The 18,646-nt window shown below is 61.9% G+C and overlaps 1 protein-coding gene across 2 annotated transcripts; it reads left to right on the forward strand.

The window, feature by feature from the left end:
• On the forward strand, window positions 1–18,362 carry PLEKHO2 (pleckstrin homology domain containing O2). Of its 2 annotated transcripts, XM_004619656.3 has the most exons (6): window positions 1–125; window positions 6,380–6,529; window positions 9,616–9,732; window positions 14,322–14,426; window positions 15,618–15,707; window positions 16,211–18,362. In XM_004619656.3, exons 1-6 carry the CDS (start codon window positions 117–119, stop codon window positions 17,192–17,194), a joined length of 1,455 nt encoding a protein of 484 aa, XP_004619713.3. In that variant the 5' UTR covers window positions 1–116; the 3' UTR covers window positions 17,195–18,362. The 2 variants fall into 2 exon arrangements, with proteins under 2 accessions (XP_004619713.3, XP_054982442.1); XM_055126467.1 differs by lacking the exon at window positions 15,618–15,707.
• Window positions 18,363–18,646: the final 284 nt, after the last annotated feature.

An 18,646-nucleotide genomic window follows, 5' to 3' on the forward strand; every position in this document is an offset into this window, starting at 1 on the left:
GCTGGCGGCTCGGCAGACCGCTGGGAGCCGCCGCCCCGCCGGGCGTGGATGCCGGAGGCCGAGCCCGCCCCGCTCCGGGAGTCAGCGCCGGAGCGGCCAGACGCCGACGGACTGCCATGGAGGAGGTGAGGGCGCGATCGGCTGGGCCTTTGAACTCGTCTCCCGGGCTGCGGGTCCCGGACTCAGGCCCTTGTAGCGCAGCGGTCTCCCGCGATCGGGACCCCCCAGCCCGCCCGGGCAGAGCCGGGCCGGGAGAGGCAGAGATGGGGGAGGCTGCTCTCTTTGCATGCTCATTCTACTTCGTCCTCGCGGGTACTTTGGCCAGCCTGGGCGTGGGGTGGGCTTCGTCTCCTCGGGCTGGCGGGAGACTGAGGCTCGGCCCGGACCACCGGCTGAGAGCGGAGTAGGCGGAGGACCGAGCGGCGGGGCGCGTGCGGGTCTGTGTCAGCGTCTGGCTGGGCAGTGCCCTGCGGGTCTGCACCCTGCAGCCCTCCTACCCCCCCCATCTCAGCTAGAACTCGGACCCAGGGACGGGTGGGTGCTGCCCCTGACCCCCGTCCGTGTCCCCCCAGTGTCCGCAGCCCTTCCGCAGCTCCTGGCGACCGGGGGTGGTCGGCCGAGTCTGGGGTGCCCGTCTGAGGGGGTCCTGCTGAGTGCCCATCTGAGTTTAGGGGCACCGGGCTGAGTCTAGGGGAGTCTGGATCCAGGAGACTTCACTTCTTGTCCCTTGAGGGAGGGGAGTCTCAGGTTCTGCCCCTCCAGGTGAAGACAATGTCACTGTTTGGTTCGGGGGCAGTCCGGAGGGACCAGGCTGCATCAGCGCCCACGCCCCACATCCTGGGGGCTCCCTTTCTGTGGGATGGTAGATAAGTCACTTCCCCTCCCGGCCTGGGTTTCCTTTTCGCCAGAGCGAGGAGCCAGGCCAGCCGCCTCCAGATGGGGATGTGGCCCCTTCCTTCTCCTGGGGCGCAGACCGGCCAGTCGGCCACTATGATTTGCTGTCTGGCTGGCAGGTGGGGTCCCTTGGCCCCCTGGCCCGGCTGCTGGGCTGAGCCCCGCCTTCTTCCAGAGGATGTGGGGCAGAGTTACTCCATCTCCTGCTCTGCCACGGCCCCCAGTTAAGTAAGGGGGGTTCTGCAGCCTCCCGGCCCCTGGTTTGTCTCATCGCCAGCCCTGCCCTGCCCGGCCTCTGGTCCAGCGTCCCTCACTGCCCACTCCCTCCCTCCCTCTCGGCTGACCAGATCTGACCTGTCTTTTTTGTTTTTATTTCTTTATTTGGGCGGCCACACCCGGCAGTGCTCAGGGATAACTCCTGGGTCTGCACTCAGGAACCGCTCCTAGTGGGGCTCGGGGCAGGGGGGGGCCATCTGGGATCCCGGGGATTGAGCCTGGATCGAACTTGTGCAAGGCAAGTGCCCTGCCTGCTGTACTACCCGGCTCCAGCCCAGGCCTGATCTGTCTTCCCCCCACACAGCCAGGGGCTCCCTCTTGCCCCCCACCCCACTTTTCACCTCCTTGACTCTGTTCCTTCTGTTCTTTCCCTTTCAGTAACTTTGTCTTGCTTCTGGAGACCTCAAACCCTTAGCCCCGCCTCAGCCTTAGTCACCAGCTCTGCGCCCTGGCCCCAGGCTGGCCCTCGCACCCCGCTTCCACACTGCCTCCTTCTCTTTCTCCCCATCTGGGGACGACGCCTGCCCAGCCCCTCCCGTGATAACACCCTCACTTTCTGTGAGCCCCTCCGGGCCTGGGTGGGGAGTCGCCATGAGCGGTCAAGCACCAGTCTGGCCCGGGGCATCTGTCCTCCGGTGCTCATGGGGTCCAGTCTCCCCATCTGGAAAGTGACAGGGAGTGCCCCCGAAATGCGATGATGTATGTGCAAAAGCTTTGGAAACTGCAAATAGCTCTGCAGGGGACTGTGGCGACTGCAGTGAGCTTGGAAACCCCGGTCCCGGCCTTTGTCGGCCCTGGGCTTCTTTCCTTTGCGGGAGGTGGGCAGTGCTCAGGGCTTACTCCTGACTCTGTGCTCCGGGCTCACTCCTGCTGGGGCTTGGGGGACTCTGGGGTATCGGGGATCTAATCAAGGTCAACTTTGTGCAAGGCAGATGCCTTCCTTTCTCTCGACTCCTTGCCCAGGGCTTCTGTCTCCTGCCTCTTGCAGGCCCTCCTGAGCCTTGCTGGGACCCCCCTCTGGTGCCTGGCGGCCGACTGGCTCCTTGCCTTGGGAAGAGAAAGGCCTGGTCCTGCCCATTAGCCGCTGTCTCTGCCCCTCTGGGCTGCTCTTTCTGGCCTGTGACCCAGGGGTGTGTCTCCTCCCAGTTCCACCCAGGCCTGCCTGCAGGGCTAACGGAGGGGGGGGTGACAGCCCCAGCCCTGACCCACCCGGTCCACCTGGGCCCCTCTGAGCCACACCAGTTTTTTCAGTCCTGGCAGGATGGGTGTGCCCACAAGAGCCCAAGCCCAGCGGGTCCCTGCTGTTGGGGTCAGACTAGAAGTTTCCCCGGGGAGAGCCCTGTCCGCTCCCTCCTGGGGTCCCTTCACTGCCCGTGGGCCCCTTGGAGTGGAGTGAGTGTTCGCACAAGGCACCTCGGGCTTCAGCCGCAGGACAAGTGTCCCTATAAACTGCCTGTGGCTGAGGTGTCGGGGCCGCTTGTCTCTGGGTCCCTGCTCGTGCGCCCCCTCCCGCGGCCCCGTCTGCGCCCCGCGCTCTGATGGCGATGGCTCTCGCTTTATTACTTATTCATATTTTAGTGAGTGACCCAGGGACCCCCTCCCCCGCTGCAGGCGGAGGGATCTGGGCTGGGTGCCGGCAGGGGCCCCCTGAGGGGAGGGCAGGCAGGACCACAGCCAGTTGGTGGCCAGGACAAAACCTTCCCTGTGAGCCCTGCCAGGGGCCGGTCAGGGCCTTGGTGTGTGTGTGGGAGGGTCCTCCTCCCCCTCGATCCTTTTCTTGGGGGCAAGGGGGCGGTTTTTTGGGCCACACCAGTGGTGCTTGGGGGTTACTCCTGGCTCTGCCCTCAGGAACCACTCCTGGTGATTCAAACCCGGGTGGGCCACCAGCCAGACAGATGCCCTACCCGCTGTCCTTTGGCTCTGACTTGGCGCCCCCACCCCACACTCTTCCTGCCTCGGGCCCACCCGCACTCCCAGGTCCCTTCCCTGGGGCCCACACTCGGACCTCTGGCTCCTTGGCTGCTGCTCTGCCGCCTCTCCTAGGGGGGTGAAGGCGCAGAACACCCCTGGGAGCAGTGGGGAAGTCGTGAAGGGGGCTGCTGAGAAACAGGGGCGAGGTCTCTGGGCTGCTGGGGGCGCCTGGGAGGAGAGCTGGAGGTTTGGGGTGGCGGCCCCCCAACCCTCTCACCTCCCCCCTCTCCCCCCCCCCCCCCCCCCCCGCAGCAGCTTCCCAGGAAGAGCGCAGGCAGGGGTGGGACGGGGCATCTGCAGCGCTACTGAGGGCTGCGTGGGGTGTGGGGTGAGGGGAGTGAGGTGAGGGTGAGGGTGGGGGGAGGGGAGTGGGGAGTGTGGTGAGGGGTGCAAGGTGAGAGCTGTGGGGTGAGGGCTGTGGAATAAAGCGCTGTATGATGGGTGTGGGGTGCGGGGTGCAGGGGTGAGGGCTGTGGGGTGCAGGGTGAAGGCGTGGCGTGAGGGGCGGTGATGGGATGGGTGTGGGGGGAGGGGTGTGGGGGGAGGGGGTGGCCTTGCCCAGATCCCACTTCTTCCTATTCTGGGCTCCACCCTGCAGGGCTCATGGGGGCTGGATGCTATGCTGGGTGTTTGGGGGGTGGGGGCCTACCAGGGTGTGAGACCCAGGCGTGGCACGCCCCCACTTCCTCATTCCCCCTTGGAAGACCTTCGGGACCCTCCCACTTCCCCCTTTCTCTTCTGGCTGTATGTGGGGTGGGCCCTCCCGCCCGCCCTGAGCTCCCGGGGCACAAGCCCTGCCGCCAGCCCTGAAGTCTGACCCCGCCCCCAGGAGAGGGGCCCTGGGATGCAGGGTCTCCTGCTGAGGGTCCCCCAGCCTGTGCTGATGAAGTGTGTTGGGCCCTGTCATGGACCCCGTCATCCTGGGGGCTGGGGGGCACTTCCTCAAGTGCTCGGGGGACCAGAGCTGGGTCAAGCCTGCCCTTCGAGAGCCTCCTTGTTCAGGGTCACGGTCCCTGCAGCTTGTGTTCCTGCTTTAGTTTTACTGAGGAAGAAGCTGGAGGCGGAGCCTGATCACTGACTGACCCCGCGGGCCCCGAGCGAGTGGGGGGGGCGGGCTGCCGAGGGAACCTGGCCGGGGCACCCGTCCGAGCAGGCCGCCCTGCCCAGCTGCTGACAGCTCAGCCCGATCCTCCGCCTGGGCTTGTGCCTTCCCGCAGGCAGCTGCGGCCACCGGGACCCCTGGGGAGAGGCGGGTCCCCTCTAACTGGGGCCACATGTAAATTATACAGCAGTCAGAATTAGTCAGTGCCGGTTTCCCTGGGCAAGCGCTGCAAGCATGCGTGCACACAGGCAGGCCTGCAGGGCCCACTGCGCCTTCCTGCCTGTGCTTTCGCTCTGCGGTCCCTGCCCTGGTGCAGGGTGCCTGGGCAGCTGCCGGCTTTATTTTCGCCTCACAGATGTTTCTTCCCCATGATGTGTTTTGTTGGTCTGATTTGGCTTGGGGGCCACCCCCAGTGATGTTGGGGCTACTCCTGACTCTGGACTCTATAGCGTGACCCCTGGCAGTGCTTGGGGGACCCAGTCTAGAACTGGGCCTGGCCCTGTGCAAGGCAAGTGTCTGACCCCCCACCGGCTCTCTGACTCACACCCATTGTATGTAAAGGAGCAGCCTTGGGGGCTGGCGCCAGGAGTTAAAGGGCCCCACTGGCAGCCACGTCCCTGACATCAGCTGGCCACTGAGACCCCCAAGATGTCAGGGGTGGGCCTGGAGGACTGGGGTGCCGTCATGTCTGGGAGAAGGCCTGGGGTTTAGGCCCTTCCCAGCCTCTGGTAGAGAAGGGACTGCTTGTACCACCCACCAGGTGAGGCCGCACCCCCGGGTCCTCGCCGGGGTCGGAGGTCACCCCTGGAGGATCGTGCCCGTCCCTGTGTTTGAGGATCCTGCCCTTCTACACTGTAAGCCCCGGGCGGAGGTGTTTCTTCCTGTTTCTCTTTTTCTTTTTATGGTTTTGGGGCTACACCAGGCGGTGCTCATGGCTTCACTCAGGTGACTATTTCAGGCATGCCTTGGGGGACCATATGGGGTGCCGGGGATCGAACCTGGGTCAGCCGAGTGTGAAGCAAGTGTATATTTGCGCCTGTATATTCGCGCCTGCCCCTCTTTCTATTTTTATCTCCCTCCTCTACTCTCTGGTCACTGTGGGGTGAGTGCTGGAGCAGCGTGGGGGCTGGGGGGAGACCCCAGGTGCATAGGAGAATGGGATACAACGTGTAGAGTCCCATGGTCATGTGCGGCCTAGGCTTCCCTCATTCCACACGCCCAGAAATGTAATGTGGTGGCCCAGATCAGGTGACACAGTTCTGCTTGTTATTATTATTATTATTTTTGCTTTTGGGGTCACACCTGGCGATGCACAGGGGTTACTCCTGGCTCTGCACTCAGGAATTACTCTTGGCGGTGCTCAGGGGACCCTATGGGATGCTGGGAATCGAACCCGCGTCAGCTGCTTACAAGGCAAATGCCCTACCTGCTGTGCTACCGTGCAAGTCCCTTGTTATTGTTTATTCTGTTTGTTTGGTTGTGTTTCGGGCAACGCCCAGTGTGCTCAGGGATCACTCCTTGCAGGGTGTGGGGGACCATACAGGGTACTGGTCATCGAGTCTGGTCATCTTGGCCTTATGCAAGGCCAGCGCCCCACCCACTGAACTAGCTCTCCAGTTGCTCATTTCTTTTTTTTTTTTCTTTTTGGGTCACACTCAGCGATGCACAAGGGTTCCTCCTGGCTCATGCACTCAGGAATTACTCCTGGCGGTGCTCGGGGGACCATATGGGATGCTGGGAATCGAACCTGGGTTTGCCGCGTGCAAGGCAAATGCCCTACCCGCTGTGCTATCTCTCCAGCCCCCTTGTTTTGTTTTTTTTGGTGGGGGTGCACACCAGGTTGCCAGGCTTTGGTCAGGGGTTACTCCTGGCTCTGTGCTCAGGAATCACTCCTGGTGATACAAGGGGAACTATGTGGAATGCCGGGGATGGAACTCGGTTGGCTGCGTACAGGGCGCACGCCCTCCCCGCTGTGCTGTCTTTCCAGCCCCTTTATTCTGTTGTTGGACTAGGAGCGGCCGCTCCGGGGTGTGTGGAGAGGCTCCCTGGGACAGTGTGAGTAGGTGTCCAGCCTGGGGACCCAGCCTCGGCATGACCTGTGCACCCACTGGCCCTGTGTCCCGTGCTGTCTTCCAGGACCTCAAGGAGGGTGGCGAGAAGCCCCGGGGCGTGCGGACAGCAGACAAGGCCGGCTGGGTCAAGAAGAGCAGTGGGGGCTTCCTGGGGCTCTGGAAGGACCGGTACTTGCTCCTCTGCCAAGCTCAGCTGCTGGTCTTCGAGAGCGAGGTAAGCTGCCGCCCGGGCCTGGGGTCAGTGGGCTCGGGCAGAGCTCTCCGGCCCCTCCGTACTGGCTCCGGAAGGACGCGTCACTCTAAGGCCTGATGGTCACTGGGCCTCTCTGCAGGAGAGACCAGCTGGGGGCCTCAGGCCAGGGCTCCTGGGTGAGGGGCCGTTTGAGGTAGGAGAGCCGCTGAACAAGTGTGCACACCTCCTCAGCAAAACTGCTGCCCTCAGTGACTCTGGGGTGGCTTCCACGTAATGGGATCAATATCCCAGAAGCCTGGGGCTTGCATCTTTCAGAAAGGAGTGTGGAAATCAGCACCTGCGCTTGTTTTGTTTTTGTTTTTTTGCTTTGTGGGTCACACTCCACAATGCACAGGGGTTGCTCCTGGCTCACACACTCAGGAATTACTCCTGGCAGTGCTCCGGGGACCATATGGGATGCTGGGAATCGAACCTGGGTCGACCGTGTGCAAGGCAAACACCCTCCCCGCTGCGCTTGTGTGAGCTCTAACCTGTCCTCTTTGATGCTCTCACTCCCGGCGATCCCGTGAGGACAGAGGTTAGTGACCCATTCTCCAGAGGTCAGCACTGAGGCGCAGGGCAAACCGACAGGCAGCTCAGCAAGAGAAGGCACTGGGTCTGGAACCAAACCTGCTCAGAAACTCCAGCACGCCAACGCCAAAATTGGCCGGAGTGATAATACCGTGGGTTGGATGCTTGCCTTATATGTGGACAATCTGGGTTCGATCCCCAGCCTCCCATGTGGTCCTCTGAGCCTCATCAGGAGTGATCCCTGAGCACAGACAGGTGTGCCCCCCCCCCGAAAAAGCAAGCAAACAAATAAGTAACAAGCACCCAAACTTCCTTTTGGTGGACATGCTCTAAAACATGTCCAGTGTTCTCTGAGTTCTTCAACGGAACAGGCCCATTTAAACGGATTCTGCCTCTCCCTGCTCTTCTCAGCCCACCCCAGAGTGTCACACTGTGCTTTGCAGCTGTTTTTCTTGGGGAGCACCAGGCAGCCCCCGCTGCAGCCCTGTTTCTTTGTGACACGTGTCTGTTCTCGGTTCCCAGCCTGGGAGGCTGTGCAGTTATGTCTGCGGATGCTGTTTGCGTGCTGGCGGAGGCTGCGAGGGTCAGGCCACCCTTTGGCAGCTGGAGCCCATGGGGGAAGAACTGGAGCAGAAGAAGGGGGTTCCTGCCTTGTCCCCCCTCCCCAGTAGGGCCTCGGCCTATTTTGGCCAGTGCATGCTTGTGCCAGGCAAGTGAGGTTAGGCAGCCAGATCAAGCGCCGGAGGAGCTGACTTGCAGGCCTAGTGTCCACCCTGCCTGGGGAGCCGAGGGGCAGGGGGACAGACAGGAAGGGCGAGAGGCTGGGCGTGTGCACACAGCCCCCCAGATGTTCAGTGCCGTTGCTGCCTCCGGATTCCACGATGCCAGGAAGGCAGAAGGGGGCTATTTTTGTCAGCTCACGGCCTCCTCCTCTCCAGCTGCTCGAACTAGAAGAGTGGCGTGATGGGCCCTCGGCCGTCAGCTGGCAGGCACTGGCCCGCCTGTCTGAGGCCGCCTCGGCACATCTGGCCGCAGCTGGGAAGCAGGACGGACGGCGCATCCACTAAGCACGAACGACTCCGCTCCTCCTTTACCAGAAAAAGGCCCCACGGAGAAACCTCTGGGCTGGTTCAAGAATTTCACACACAGGGGTGGGGGAGCCTGGCCCCAGAGCCGGAATTGAGAATTGCTTATTAGTTCAATTCCTCTTTCTGAGGCAAGTCACCCTGGCGAGTGTGAACGCCTCTTGGCCGTCTCTTGCTGTCAGTGAGCCTGACATTCCAAAAATGCTGCCCCCGCCCAGGGTCTGCTGTTCTATCTTTCTTTTTTGTTTTTTTTCTGAGCCGCAAAAGGGCTGGGATGATTCAGCATTTGGGGGTGGGGGTGGAGAGCCCAGCGATGCTCAGGGTTACTCCTGGCTCTGCATTCGGGAATTATTCTTGTCAGTGCTCGGGGGACCATACGAGATGCCGGGATTGAACCTGGGTAGGGCCTCGCGCGAGTGCAAGGCAAGTGCCCTCCTTGCCGTACTGCTGCTCGGGCCATGTCCCCCAGGCTTTTCTTTTCTTTCCTTTTTTTTTTTTTTGGTTTTTGGGTCACACCTGGCGATGCACAGGGGTTACTCCTGGCTCTGCACTCAGGAATCACTCCTGGCAGTGCTCAGAGGACCATATGGGATGCTGGGATTTGAACCCGGGTCGGTCGCGTGCAAGGCAAACGCCCTACCAGCTATGCTATCACTCCAGCCCCCCCCCCCAGGCTTTTCTTGATTGGTGACCTGTACCTGGAGCCAGCCTCCCTCCCCCTACTGGTGTGGAGGCCTCCATGTACTCTGGGGAAGGAGCAGGTGCTTTGATGAATTTCTTGCCCTGTTGGTTGTGCAGGCCATGGGGGTAGTCCCTCGCCCCAAGTCAGGGATCTGTGGGGGAGTCAAATCAGGATCTGGTGGGGACAACAGGGCAGGCGCCCTGGTACTCCTGGTTCTTACGCTCCTCTGGGTCTCATTGGGTGCCATCTCGTTCCCTAATCCGGACCCCTCTGCATCGTCTCAGACCCTGTGGTTCTTTTTTTTTTTCCTGTGGGGCAGGGGGTCACACCCGGTGATTCACAGGGGTTACCTCCTGGTTCTGCACTCAGGAATTACTCCTGGCGGTGCTTGGGGGACCATATGGGATGCTGAGAATCGAACCCGGGTCGGCCGCGTGTAAGGCAAACATCCTACCTGCCGTGCTGTCACTCCAGCCCCCCGTGTGGTCCTTGCGGCCTTCCCCAAGCCTCTGCAGCGCTGACCGGCTCCTCCTTTGGCCCGAAGCACCTGGTATCAGTGGCGAGGGGCCGCCTGGGCTGAGAGCCCCGTGTCTCACGTGGACGCTGAGCCTTGGGGGCATCCGCCAGCCGGTGGACAGTGAATCGGGTGTCCCATGTTGGTCAGTCGGTGCCTGAGCCCTGAGCTGGGGGTCAGGGGTGCCTCACTGGGGGGTCAGCACAGCTGGGCCTGCGTGTGCAGGGTTCGATGTGTCTCCCTGGCCTCTCTGCAGGATGAGCAGAAGTGTGTGGAGACGGTGGAGCTGGCCAGCTATGAGAAGTGCCAGGACCTCCGGGCCCTCCTGAAACGGAAGCACCGCTTCATCCTGCTGCGATCGCCCGGGAACAAGGTGGGCTGGGCCGGCCTGCGGGAACTCACTGCCCCGAGGTTTGGCGGGTGGGGCGTGGGGAGTCCCCTGGATGATGGGCCACGGTTGGGGCTCCCCTCTCCCATTCAGGCCCAGGGGCTCCCTCCCAGACTGCTGTTGACTGCAAAGTGCCCTTTGGAGCTGACACCTTCTCGTGCCCGCTGTGGTTGGAAAGTGGGGGAGGAGGCTCTGTGTCCCTTCTCCTGCTGGTCACCTCTCCCCTCACACCCTGCTAGCTCTTGGTGCAGCCCCCAGCTCTCTGCCCTGCCTTTTCCTTCTCTGTAGAAGCTGGGGGACGTCTCCCACTGGAGGTCTTGCCCAGAGACTGGTGGTGTTTAAAGTTGGGGCTTCAGGTGGGAGGGTACATTCTTTTCTTTCTCTTTTTATTTATTTTTTAATTAATTAAATTTTTTTTTGGGGGGGTCACACCTGGCGATGCACAGGGGTTAACTCCTGGTTCATGTAGTCAGGAATCACTCCTGGCGGTGCTCGATCCTCGGTGCCATATGGGATGCTGGGAATCGAACCTGGGTTGGCTGTATGCAAGGCAAATGCCCTACCCGCTGTGCTATTGCTCCAGCCCCTCTCTTTTTATTTTTTTGGTGGAGCAAAATAGTTGTTTTTTTTTTTTTTAATTTTGTTTTGTTTTTAGAACGCAGCTGGTGATGCTCAGGGGTTACTCCTGGCTCTGCACTCAGGAATTACTCCTGGTAGTGCTTGGGGGACCATATGAATGCCGGGGATAGAACCTGGGATGGCCACAATGCAAAGCAAGTGCCCTACCCGCTGTACTATTGCTCCAGTCCTAAGCAAAATAGTTTTTATTGAAGCTTATGCAGAAAGATGTGAATGGAGAGAACGAGAGCAATGTGTGTGTAAGAGAGAAGATGGACTTCTCCCGGATGGAAATAGGCGAAGTAAAGAAACATCAGACCAGTGAGATGCGTGTTCGTGGGAGAGCACAGGTTGACAGCGAGCCGAGGGGCGCGTTCTTGGTGCCACACGTCTCGCGGGCTGATTGCGGTTAACATCTGCTGCTCCTGAGTAGTTCTGTTTGGGGGCCACACCTGGCTGTGCTCCAGCTCCAGACGAACTCTGGGCTCTGGATGAGGGCTCACCCCTAGGGGTTTCAGGGGACCATGTGGGATGCTGGGATCGAACCTGGATCAGCTGTGTGCAAGGCAGGCACCCCACCCCCCACCTGCAGTATCATCGCTCAAACCACTCATGAGTCCTTTGTGTGTGTGTGTGTGTGTGTGTGTGTGTGTGTGTGTGTGTGTGTGTGTGTGTGTGTGGAGTGTACTATTCCCAACTCTGCTGGGGGTGGGGGCTGTCACTTTTTTTTTTTTTTTTTTTTGCTTTTTGGGTCACACCCGGCGATGCTCAGGGGTTACTCCTGGCTCTGCACTCAGGAATTACTCCTGGTGGTGCTCTGGGACCATATGGGATGCCGGGAATCGAACCTGGCTCAGCCCCGTGCAAGGCCAGCACTCTACCTGCTGTACTTCAGCCCTAGGGTTCCCTTTGATGGTGCTCAGGGGACCATGTCGTGCCCCCAGGCCTCCTGCGTGTGGAGTTGTGCTCAGCTCATTGGGCTTGTTTGTGGCGCTGCTCAGGCAGCTCTGGATGAAAGGAGAGACACGGGCCGGGCTGAGGCCCCGGATCCTGTGCTGACCTACAAGACCCTCTCGAGTGTGTGCAGGGCAGGTGTGGGGAACATTCATTCTGTGGGAGGCTCTTTCTGGCTGTGTGTCTCCTGTATGCAGGTGAGCATCGGCAGCACATGTGTGCATATGTGTGCAGGTACAAGTGTGTACTTATTTATGCATATATGCGTGTGAGTGTGCCACAAGTGTGTACATGAGTCTACATGCGCAAGTGTGTATATATGTGTGAATGCCTGTGTATGTGTATGTATATGCATGTACATGTGAGTGTGATTTTGTGCGTGTGTGCATGTGTGTGAGTGCACATATATGTGTATTCTATACACATACACACATGTGCAAGTGCACATGTATGCATGTGCACATGTAGTTGTGTATATATGTGCACATGCAAGTGTACGTGTGTGCATAAGTGGGTGTGCACATGCATGTATTTGAATGTACATATGCTACTGACTACATGCGTGTGCATGTCTGTGTGCGTGTGGGAGGGTATGTGTGCACACATGCATATGCATGTGAATGTATGTGTATGCATATGCAAGTGTGTGTGTGACTGTAGATGGACATATGTGTGCACTCATGACTGTGGGCTGGTGTGTGTCTGTGACTGTGTGTGTGCCTGTGACTGTGTGTGTGCGCACCTGACTGCGGGTAGGTGTGTCTGAATGTGCATGCATGTGACTGCCAGCGGGAGTTGGTCTCTGTCCTCTGCTCTGCTGCCCCTCTCCCCCAAGCACTGCGCATTCTCAGCTGCTCGGCTGGCACTCCGAGTGCCTCCCAAGTTTTGCCTCCCAGTCCTGCCAAAACTTGAGGTTGGCTGGGGTGACTCTGGGAACGCTGGGAGCGTGGTCGAGGCTGCAGGGTCGTGGAACACAGGGAGCGGGGGACCCTCCAGAGCATCCCAGCGCGCTCCTATGGCCGTCCTCCCCGCTCCCTGGGTGTTCCCCGTCCTCTGGAGGCCTCCAGCTGGGGAGGTCACATGACCCTAGCAGTCTGGTCCCAGGCTGCTTTTCCCCCCCTAATCAAATAAACAAAGAGGCCAGTGTCTTGCCTGCCCTCTCCCCCTGCCTCCCCGTCCCCACACCCCTGCCATGAGGTCACTGCAGACGCTGCCAGGAAGCAGGGTGGCCTTGCTGGGCCTTGTTGCCTGGCTTGTCCCCGCCAGATTGGCCTTTTCCTCTTTCCTGCCTTCACCCCCCCATTGTTTCTTCTCTGTCCTGTGAGTCCCCCTCCCCCAGGGCCTGTGGGCAGTCCTGTCCCCCTGAGCTCCTGGAGGGGCTTGGGGAGGGTCTTGCCCAGCCTGTGACTCTGCAGCATGGTTTGGGATGCAAGGACCAACTCTTTGTTTGGGGGCCACACCTTGCGGTGCTCAGGGCTGACTCCTGGCTCTGCATTCAGGGATCACTCCTGGTGGTGCTCCGGAGACCCCTGTGGGTTGCTGGGGACCAAACGCAGGTCAGCGGTGTGTAAGGCAGGTGCCTTCCCTGCTGTACTGTCCTCGGGCCCCAGGAGTGACTTTCCGATTTGATAGGAGGAAATTCCTCTTGACCTCCCCGGCCCTCCCGAGGGCGCCCTCTGGCCAGTACATGGGTTCCCCTGGGGCAGCAGAGTGGACCCTGCTCTGGGCCCCGAGTGCTGTAGGTGACAAGGCAGTGAGCGCGGCTGCCTGGGGCTGGTGCTTGCGTCCTGCCTCTATGGGCCAAGGGTCCGGACTGGCCAGTGCTGCACTGCCCCTCACTGCCCGGCGCAGCCCTCTGGGCGGCGGGAAGGTCCCGCGGGCCCGGCAGCCCTGGGCTCAGGGGGCCAGCTGGGCACACTGTCCCTCTGAGGGCTGCACTCAGGAGCTCTGACTCCACTGCTAGCATCAGGGCTCAGTCATGCAAATGAGCATGTGGCTGGGCCTGTCCTGGGGAGGGGAGGGGCGGGGCGGGCGTGAGGAGGCGCTGGCCAGGAGGAAGTTATATAATGAAGATGCGGAGGGCCGGTGTTACATAACGGGCAGGAAGGCGCTATCAAACACCAGGCTGGGGGATGGGCAGACTGGCCACCCGCCGGGGTCAGAGAATGGGCAGCAGCCTTGGCCCTCAGGCTGGGTCACTCATCCCTGCCCTGGCTTGGCCACTCCCCAAGCTGTTCCCTTTAGACACCTACTGGACACTGGGCGCAGGCTTCTCATGTCCTTTCCTTTTCTTTCTTTCTTTTTTTTTGGGTGAGCACTCACACCTGGTGGTGCTCAGGGCTTACTCCCTGCACTGCTGGGGAAGTTCCCTACCCACTGTACTTTCTCTCTGGCCCTCCTGAGTTGCTCTGTTTTATTTTTGTCTTGGAGGGCTTTTTCTGTTTGTTTTTGGCCACACCTGGGGATACTCAGTGCTTACTGCTGGCTCTGAGCTCAGGAATTACTCCCGGTGGTGCTTGGGGGACCGATTGGGATGCTGAGAGTCGAACCCGTGTTAGCTGCATGCAAGGCAAACACCATCTCCACTGTACTCCTTCTCCGGCTTTGCCTTTGTCATTTCAGTGCCCCTAGCATGGCATGTTACCCCCAGGGGAGGGAGCTGGGACTTGGAGCAGAGGGAAGGCCGTGGGGAGGGTTTCTTGGCCCGACATGCTCAGATCCCTCAGGTGGGTGGCTGCAGCTTCACGGTCACGGGCCCTGAGGCCCAGGTTAGCCGGCCGGGCCTCCCGCCTAGGAAGCCTGTCCTTGCTGCACCTCTGTGACCCGCCTGCAGGACCCGTCCTTCCCTTCCTGAAGCCCGCATCATACCTTCGGTCTTGAGGGGGTCTTGAGGGACGACTGTCTGGCTATGCTGTGGCCGACCTGGGGGTCTGAGGCGAGGTGCTGAAGCCCCCCAGTGTGCACGGTGTGCCAGTGTCTCCCTCTTCTGCCTGGCCCTGCAGGTCAGCGACATCAAGTTCCAGGCGCCCAGCGGCGAGGAGAAGGAGTCCTGGATCAAAGCCCTCAACGAGGGCATCAGCCGAGGCAAAAACAAGGTTTTCGATGAGGTGCGCTGCCCCTGACCGCTCGGGGTCCTGCTTGCCTCCCACCCACCCCCGGCCTGGGGGCTGCTGCTCTCACAGTGGCCCCCTAAGAAGGTGGCGGAGGGAGAAACGGGGTGTAAGAAGGCAGCGAGTGACCGTGCGGGGCCAGGCGGGTTGAGGGCCGTGTCTTTCAGCAGCAGTGGCCAGGCCAGCGCTGCTCGGCCGGGGAGGTCTTCTCCAATTTGCCCATGAAGGTTCAGCTCCGGTGACCCCCGTCCCACCAGTCAGAGGCAGAAACTCGGATCCTCGGTGGGGTAGTCCGAACCCAGGGACACATCCCCCCTCCTCATCCTCACTGGACCTATTCTATTCGTTTACTTAGTTTTGGGGCCACACCTAGCAATGCTCAGGGGTTACTTCTGGCTCTGCATTCAGAAATCATTCCTGGGGGCTGGAGCGATAGCACAGCGGGTAGGGCGTTTGCCTTGCACGCAGCTGACCTGGGTTCGATTCCCAGTATCCCATATGGTCCCCTGAGCACCGCTAGGAATAATTCCTAAATGCAGAGCCAGGAGTAACCCCTGTGCATCACCGGGTGTGACGCAAAAAAAAAAAAAAAAGAAAAAGAAATCATTCCTGGAGGTGCTCGGGGACCATATGGGATGCAGGGGATCAAACCTGGGTCGGCTGTGTGCAAGGCAAACGCCTCCCCCCCCTCGCCCCCGTACTGTCGCTCCAGCCCCATATTCAATTTATTTATTTATTGTTTTTTGGACCACACCTGGTGGTGTTCAGGGCTTACTCCTGGCTCTGTGCTCAGGGATCACTCTCTCCTGGGGGCGGTGAGGGGACTCCATGGGGTGCGGGGAATTGAACTAGGCAAGCGCCCTGCCCGCTGTCCTGACTCTCTGGCCTTGCTCTGGGGTCCAGAATGTGCATTTCCCCGAGACTTGCCAGCTACCGCTGCCCCCGTTTCCTGACCCTCAGAGAGGTGTGGGCGCTTCAGCCCGGGCTGCCCTGAGGTCCAGTCCCCATGCCGCTGGGCCAACAGCTGGACCCCCGCCCCTGCAGTTCCGCGTCTGCATTTGCTCCCGGCCGGCAACTGGGGCCCGGGGCCCTGCCCACAAGGACTGGGCAGGGGTGGGGGTGGGGGGCAGATGTCCCTCCCAGCCACCCTGGTGGCAGTCCCAGGTTCTCACCTGTCCTCCCATCCAGGTAAAAGTGGACAAGACTTGTGCCCTGGAACATGTGACGCGCGACCGTGGCCAGCGGCGCCGGCCACCGACGCGTGTCCACCTGAAGGAGGTGAGGTCAGCAGACTGGGCTTGGCACTCGGGGGGCAGCCCGGCTGGGCTCCCTTGTTCCTGCTTCGTGCTTTAGGGGTGTTTGGTGCTGGTGCACCAGAGCTGGTGCCTGAGGGACACTCACCCCCCGCTCCCCCCCTAGCTGTGGCCATCAGCCCTCAGGCTGCTCCCAGCAGAGCTGGTCACTCATCAGTGAGGGGCGGGCAGTGGCCTGAGGGACACTAGGCAGACACCTGAGCTGACCACGAAGGATGGGTGGGTTCCAAGGTCAGAGGAGGACGTGGGGGTCCCTGGGGTTGGGGTGGGTGCAGCGGAGAAGCCCCTCTGGGCCAGCCACCCACAGGGACCCTGTCCCAGCGCCCAGGTCGAGCAGGGGGCAGGAAACCAGTGGTTCCCACCTGGGATTCGAGGGGGAATGACCAGAGGAGGGGGTCACCGGGGCACAGGGGGTGGGGCCTGGGTGGGAGGGTCCCCGGTCACTGACGATGCCCGTCTCCCTGACAGGTAGCCAATGCGGCGTCTGAGGGCCTGTCCCGCCTGGACCTGGATGTTCCCGACAGCGCACCCCCCGCCGCTGTCCCCAGTGACCAGGGGGTGGCAGCCCCGGCCCGGGAGGTGCTGTTGCCCCCCATGCCCCCTTCCAAGCCGTCCCCAGCAGCTGACTGGAGCCACCCTGGATCCAGAGCAGAGTCCCCAGCCCAGGAGAGGGGCCCCACGCCGGCCCCTGCTGCCTCAGGTGCCGGTGGCAGCGAGAGCCAGGAGGACTCAGTGGCTCCCGCTCACGAAGACAGTGACCCCAAGCAGCCCCCCAGCCGGGGAGACCCTGAGGGTGACAGACTGAAGGTGAGCTGGGAGGAGCCGGCCCCGGGGCCAGGTTTGGAGGCCCTGGAGCCCAAGCAAGGCGGGCAGTCCCCGACACCCCCGCCCAAGATCTTGTCGGAGAGACTGAGGGTCTCCGTGGAGGTGTCTGAGCCGGCTCCGGGCGCCCAGACTGCTGAGACCGCCGAGACCGTCCCGGGACCTGGCCCGGTGACCGTGAATGGTGTGGCAGAAGGACAGGAGCCCCTGCAGCCGCCGCAGACCCCCAGCCGCCCGGGGACGCCCACCGCCGACACGGCCCCCGCGGGCTCCACGCCCCCTGCCCAGGCTGAGCCGCCGCCGCATCCGCACCCGCGCTGCTCCTCGCTGGGGGACCTGCTGGCCGAGGGGTCCCGGCCGCCCACCGAGCGGCTGTACCGGGCGCAGCTGGAGGTGAAGGTGGCGTCGGAGCAGACGGAGAAGCTGCTGCGCCGCGTGCGCGGGGGCGAGCCGGGCGCCGTGGACGCGGAGGCGCTGCTGAGCCAGGCCGTGGAGCAGCTGCGACAGGCCACGCAGGCCCTGCAGGAGCTCCGCGTGGCGGGGAGGCACGGCCCGGACGCCCCCGGCGGCCCCGCGCTGGCCGAGAAGCGGAAGGAGCTCGTGAGCCTGTACCGGCGCAGCGTGCCCTAGCCCGGGAGACCCGCATCAGGACCGCCGGCCGCCCGCCCGGCCGCGGAGGGCCCTGGACCTGTGCGATTGGGGTCGTTCCAGACCACCCCAGGGCTTGGGTCCAGCGCTTGGGGTTCTGGGGGTGCCACATCTGGGTGCCCACCCCCAGGAGTTTACAGCTGAGCCCGGCCCCACCCACCGGTTCCCAATAGCGGCGGGGTCGTGGGCCAGTGGGGAGCCTGGAGGCTGTGCAGGTGCCCTTTGGGGCAGGGGTCGGGGTGGCAGGCCACGGAGGAGAAGCGTGGCTGTACGCTGCGTCCACCCTTGTAGGCCCCGGTCAGGGTGACCCCTGGAAGGCCCTGTCACTGGCCTCCACAGAAGCAAGTCCGGGCTGAGAGTCCTGAGTGACAAGCCCCGGAGAGAAGCGCCCACACCTGCAGGGTCCCCCACCTGGGGCTGAGGCGTCAGAATCCAGCTCAGCACCTGTGCCCTAGTGGGTGGGGCCTGCAGCTCTCCCTGCCCCGACCTGGTCCTCAATAGCCGATGCCCCGCACAGGGGTGCCTGCCCCCCACCCCGCTCTGCCTCACATCCAGGCTTTTGGCGGTGGCAGCTGACAGGTGCCCTCGCAGAGCCGGTGGGCGGGGACAGGCCTGCCAGGGGGTCATTTGTGCACTTTGCTTTCCTGAGAGGAGGGGCAGGTTCGGGCTCCTGGGCTGCCTCAGGTGCTACCGAGGCCGCTGGTTTGTGAGGGGTGATGTCGGGGAGTGGAGTGGGGAGAGTTTGCTCCGAGCCGCTGCAGTCTGGGCTGGGCAGGGGGCTGGGGAGCCCCCTCAGGCCTCCCCAAGCCACCTTCTGGAGACAGTCTGGGCCCCATGTCTAGGGTGAAGCCACGGGGGTCTTGGGCGTCCTCAGCCCGGGCCCTGCCGGCTCTCCTCGGGAACAGCTGCCTTGACCAGTCGCCCAGCGGGGGGCCAGGGGCCTTAGCTCAGTCTCCCGCTTCGGTCACCAGAACCTCAGTGTCCTCTTAAGTGATCAGGCCAGTCCGGCAGCTTGGGACCCGCGGCTGCCCAGGCTCCCGGGGACCCGCGGACAGATGCTGCCTGCTGTCTGCACTCTCAGGGGGCTGCTACCCCGTGTCTTCTGCTTCAAGCGCCTTTCGTGAGGTTTGGCAATAAACCCATGACGGACCTCCTGAGTCTAAGCCTGTTTGTGGCTGCAGGGCGGGCGTCAGGGAGCAGGTGGTGGTGGTTGAGTGGCAGAGCTGTAGGGCCCAGAGACATCTCAGCGGACTCAGCGCTGGCGGCTTGGCATTAAGGAGGCCTGGTTAAAAAAAAAAAAAAAAAAAAAAAAAACTGGGCCCGTAGGGCCACAGGTAGGGTGTTTGCCTTCCTTGCACATGGCCGACCCGAGTTCAATCCCCGGCACCCCATATGGTTCCCCCAAGCATCGCCAGGAGTAATTCCTGAGTGCAG

The sequence above is a fragment of the Sorex araneus genome, chromosome 2 (assembly GCF_027595985.1).
Source record: "Sorex araneus isolate mSorAra2 chromosome 2, mSorAra2.pri, whole genome shotgun sequence".
Lineage (NCBI taxonomy): Eukaryota > Metazoa > Chordata > Mammalia > Eulipotyphla > Soricidae > Sorex > Sorex araneus.

Excerpts from the sequence above, each read along its gene's own strand:
- PLEKHO2 (XM_004619656.3), top strand. Across the intron at positions 6,530-9,615 it reads TGCTGGTCTTCGAGAGCGAG|GATGAGCAGAAGTGTGTGGA; the intron begins GTAAGCTGCCGC and ends GCCTCTCTGCAG. Across the intron at positions 15,708-16,210 it reads CGCGTGTCCACCTGAAGGAG|GTAGCCAATGCGGCGTCTGA; the intron begins GTGAGGTCAGCA and ends TCTCCCTGACAG.